Consider the following 5,125-nt stretch of genomic DNA (forward strand, 5'->3'; position numbering starts at 1 on the left):
AGCCAGGGGTGCTGGCAGCCCAGAAGGCCCACCCCTAGCCTGGGCTGCATCCCCAGCAGCATGGCCAGAGTCAAGGGAGGGGATTCTGCCCCTCTGCTCTGCTCTGGTGAGACCTTAACCTGGAGGCATGCATCCAGCTCTGGAGCCCTCAGCACAAGAAGAACATGGAACTGTTGGAGCAGGGCCAGAGGAGGGCTACAAAAATGATCCGAGGGCTGGAGCCCCTCTGCTACGAGGCCGGGGCTGAGAGAGCTGAGGTTGTTCAGCCTGGAGAAGAGGAGGCTGCGGGCAGAGCTGATTGTGGCCATTCAGTGCTTAAAGGGGGCCCAGAGGAAAGATGGGGACAATCTTTTTAGTAGGGCCAGCTGTGACAGGACAAGGGGTGATGGTTTTAAACTAAACCAGGGTAGGTTTAGACTGGATATAAGGAAGAAATCCTTTACAGTGAGGGTGGTGAAACCCTGGCACGGGTTGCCCAGAGAGGTGGTGGAGGCCCCATCCCTGGAAATATTCAAGGCCAGGTTAGATGGGGCTGTGAGCAACCTGGACTGGTTAAAGGTGTCCCTGCTCCCTGCAGCCGGTTGGACTGGGTGACCCTAAAGGTCCCTTGCAACCCAAACCATTCTGTGATTCTATGATTTTTTGACATTTATAAGTAAAAATGCAACAAAGAGTTACTAAAAAACGTACTTCCTTCCCTGCTAAAAAAGGGGACAAGGGAAGGACTAATCTTCCAGCTTTGGCAGAAACATTAAGAGCCATCAAGATTACCATGAGAAAAACTCTTTCTGGAACACCAGAAAGCCCATTCATTCTATGCAAAGAGAAGAGCCTACACCTAAGTTATCTTCTGCATTTTCCAAACCAGCAGTTAAGGCAGTTTTCTACCTATTTCGGGAAGCTTTGGAGCCCTGCACCAGAGCACAGGAAGAGAGTAGTGAAACCTGGTACCAAAAACCTTAAAGAAAAACAAGGTTAACTTTAAAACGCAAGCTAAACATCTCCATTAAGCTGCCTCCAGCCAGTTTGCTGCCACTCTGCTTGGTTTAGTCTGGTTTGGTTTGTTTTCCCCACGATATTTAAATTACAGCATTCACTAAGCAAGTGTGTTTTCAGCATCTAAATCGAAGTTCCTGTGTATTCTGCAGAGCCATTTGTGAGAGTCAGAGAGGTCCTGGATGGAGAAACAGCGTTTATGCTGAATTTGCAGATGTAACATTAGCCTCCCCCAGGGTATGGGTAAAATTGTGCGGGTACATGGGGACGGTTTCTGCCCAGCACATGTTCAGCTGAGCTCTCACTCACTCCGGCAGTCTGCGAAGTCCCGGTGCTCCGCCGTGTAGTGCTTGCAAAGCCTCCCCAGGATCAACTTGTAGTGCATCAGCCTCTGGATGGGTTTGAGCAGAAACGTGTTGAGGGGCAGGTAGCAAACCTTCTGCAGCTCAAACTCCTTGTAAACCATTTCCAGCTTCTTGAGGCGTTTGGTGGCTTTCTCCAGTTCTGTCAGGACCTCATTGTGCTTCTGAAGGTAACTGGTAAACTCCTGTTGAAACGCATGAAAAATTACTCGGACCGAAGGAAGAACAGTCTTTAATAGATTTCACAGTGAATAAGAAAGACCATCAACTCGCCTCACTGCCTTTGTCTCTGACCATGATTATATAACCCAAGACTGTGGATACTGTCACAAATATTGACAAAAATCACATTAACAACACTATACGGGTCAATAGCTTCATTTAAAAAAAAAAGTATCAAAAATAAAAATATTTGCTTGGTTTTCGTCTGTTTGCTGTCTGCTGCAGCTGTGCCTCTGTGTGCCTCTGCTGAGAGTAGCCGGTGGCACCACCCCGAGATACTTTGCTGTTCTAAGACAATTTTTCTCAGTTGCAGACTTTTTTCGAATGAGGAGCGGCAGAAGTGTGCCGAGAGGGCCGCCTCATCCAGGCCCATCTGCCGAAGAAACTGGCAGTCCAGGCCAAAATAGGCATCTGTGCGGCACCATGGCTGTGTCTGTGGGGAACGTCAAATGCGGAGCGCGCCAGTCGTGGGGACAGCGGTCGCACACTCCTGCACTCCTGCTCATGCCGCTGGTTTTAATGGAATAGTTACTCAATTACTACAGCCTGAGCGTAACTGTCCCATGAAGGCACTCTACTCCAAATAGAGGTGACTTCATTTCAGAAGAAGCTACTCTGCAGTTAAAAAATATTTGTATTCTGGAATTAAATAACCTTAGGAAACAGAGTCACTGCAGGGGAGAGTTCAATCTGCACACAAACAGGAGAGATGGTGAAGCTAATTAAATAATTTGTCTTCTGTTGAATAACCAATAAACAACCGGAACACTAAACCTTGAACTCTCCTCCTTGACCAGAGCAAAACCAACTCAACAATCCTGAGATCCCAGTTTTTAAACCTTTATCTACCTTTAGAGTACGCATGTTCCTGAGCATGACATCTCCAATGCGCTGATAATCGCCCTTCACATGAGCGTTGGTTTTTCCTTCCCTGAAACACATAGAAGGCGATGAAATAAGGCGGCGCAGTACCTGTGAGATCAAGAATCTTCCATTTCCCCCCTCCACCCTTCCCTGTACTTCAAGGCACAACCTTTAAGAAACGCTCCCCAGCTAGCTATGCCCTTTAAGGGCTGTTTTAGCAGAAGCAAGGGCAGCAGTGCTAACATTAATGCCTCCCCTACCCACGTTTAGCCACTTGACGTTCCCATTTCACTGTTTGGGTTGAAAACTTGGAAGTTTGAACTTGAAACTATGGCAGCTGCATGAACTAACCAACATAAAGCCATGCTTAGAAAACCAAGAGTGAACAGAAATGAATTTGTGTGAGAGTCTGTTTTGGAGCTTAACCTCTCAGACTCCTGAATGACACGATCCCACCTGAATTTGTCCATCTCTCTTTGTTCATCCTTAGTTTTCGTCAACCACCGCCTTTTGAACGGCAGTTAGGTTCTCATACATTATGTCTTGGGAGAAAGCAATTCAAAGGTTACAAGACTAAAGATGTGCTCTGGGAAATAACCTGTGCTGCCAGAACCAAACGCTAATCTTCATGACCAAAACACGTTTCCTAGATTTTCACCTAGAGATTCATTAATTGGAAGGAGTTCAAAAACACCAACGTTATCTTTTTGGCCTTGCGTTCCTTCTCTTTTCTAAGGCTAGAGAGACAACATCAAGTTACATTAATGGTTGGACCTGATGATCTTAAGGGTCTTTTCCAACCTCAGCGGTTCTGTGACCACAAACCCCTCAGCCTGGTGCACAATTCATACCACTACAGGACATTACATACGAGGCAGTGCTTGATAAACGGGCTTTGCACAATGTATTTAGTAATTTTTTTTTCAACTATAATTTTTTAAAATATTTTTTACTTAATCATAGAATCACAGAATTGTTTGGGTTGGAAAAGCCCTTTGAGATCACCAAGCCCAACCGCTACCCTACCCTGCCATCCCACCACTCAACCCTGTCCCTAAAATATGACACTGGCAAAGGGGAAGTTCATCAGCCCCTCTCCCCTCCCTGCCTCCTGCTCTTTCCTCAACTGCAAACGCTTTGCAGAGGCACCAAGGATTTCAAAAGCAAGAAGTTTCAAGTGCAATTCTGATTCTTTTTTATCCTACAACTCTGTCAAAATATCGGATGGGAAGTGAGCCAGTGAGTTGCCTTCCTGCTGCAGGTACATGGACGAAGGGAGACTGGATTGACCGCAACCACCACCATCAGAGTCATCACACAAACGCAGCCTTCGCGCCAGCTCCTAAACCTGGTGGTTCAGAATTTCTTCTCATTATTTAGTGACGCAGCAGCAGTACAGTGGATTGATATGGGCTGATGGTAACTGATGGCTTCAGGGTAACAAAGACTTTTCCCTCATTCCTCTGGATGTCCTCTCCAGCAGCACTGCGTGCTCTGCACCTCCCCAATGCTAAGAGGCTGAGGTTTGCCAAAGGCAGGGAGCTCTCACTGCACCCCCAGAGGGGGCACAGGGCTCTGAGAGGTCTTAAAGCATCGTGTGTATTATGTTTTTTTTTCTCAAACCTCACTTTTAAATGAAAGTAGGAAGAATAAGCCAAATTACCACCTCCTATAAGGAAGAAGGCGCTACTGAAAAAAAAAAAAAACCAAGCAGTGGCATCTGGAAACTTTCCCCACACACGTATTTACATGCTCATATACAAATACAGCTGTGCACACCAAAAAAATCATGATAAACTGTGGGTGAAAGCATCAAATGCTGGGTATCCAGTTGTGTTAGAACATTTCCTTCACTCCTCTGCTCCTCCCTGAGGAAGCCCGTGGGCTATTCTGCATGGCTTCAGTATGGCCTTTGCTGTGCTATGGTGTTGCTGTTCTCCCTTGCAAGTCCCCGAGGAATAACCTACAGTCTTAATACACCCAAAAACCAGTTTGGGAGACAGCAAAAAAAGATGGTGCGACATTAGTATTGTTTAGAAGTGCTCAAAGATGAACCCTGAGCAGGACAGCAATTTGTACCATTTATTGGGTGGGTACGCTTGGAATAAAACGCCATCTACCCCACGGCCCACAGAGCGGTCTTTCACAGAAACATCAGCCAACCTTTTCGTGCCAGGTTTTTAACAACCACAGAGCAAGGGACATTTTAACAGTCGGTCATACTCTGTATCCACACGCTTTTGCCTAAGCCCTTTTACTGGTGAGTTGATGACATGAGATAGGAGCAGAAATTGCTGTTTATTTTACTTTTTCTATTTCTCTTTAAGCAGCAGTACCAGCTCAAATATAGACAAAGCTTGGTTTTGATGAAAAAAAGGGAAAGGTCTCCCCGCCCATCGCCCCGGCCCTGCAGTATTGACACTTACCAGAGCGACAGCCTTTGCTCAATCTCCTTCAGGAAGCCTCGATGAAACTCATAAATTGGGTCTATGTTAGAGAAGAGTAGGGTCATCAGGCCCTCTGGCATAGCGTTCTCCTTGATGACCGCGCTGCGAAACCACTGCCGGGAAAATCATAAATCATGATACATTTTTCTATTTAAGAAATTAATCACCAGCGTAAAACTTTCTGCTCCTGCAGCGATGGGGGAGGAGGAAGCCTGTGCACGGGGAAAGAGCAGG

At 46.3% G+C, this 5,125-nt stretch overlaps 1 protein-coding gene across 4 annotated transcripts in view; it reads right to left on the reverse strand.

Moving 5' to 3' along the window:
• The window catches only part of FARP2 (FERM, ARH/RhoGEF and pleckstrin domain protein 2), a 74,584-nt gene that overhangs the window by 12,578 nt on the left and 56,881 nt on the right, over window positions 1–5,125 (reverse strand). For all 4 annotated transcript variants that reach the window (XM_035900043.1, XM_035900041.1, XM_035900042.1 and 1 more), the window contains 3 exons: window positions 4,871–5,004; window positions 2,430–2,511; window positions 1,306–1,543 (listed from right to left, as the gene is read on the reverse strand). In XM_035900043.1, the coding sequence (XP_035755936.1) occupies window positions 1,306–1,543; window positions 2,430–2,511; window positions 4,871–5,004 (454 nt within the window). The remainder of the gene's footprint in view (window positions 1–1,305; window positions 1,544–2,429; window positions 2,512–4,870; window positions 5,005–5,125) is intronic.

This window comes from Egretta garzetta, unplaced genomic scaffold (assembly GCF_000687185.1).
Source record: "Egretta garzetta isolate BGI_Z169 unplaced genomic scaffold, ASM68718v1 scaffold448, whole genome shotgun sequence".
In the NCBI taxonomy this organism is placed as follows: Eukaryota; Metazoa; Chordata; class Aves; order Pelecaniformes; family Ardeidae; genus Egretta; species Egretta garzetta.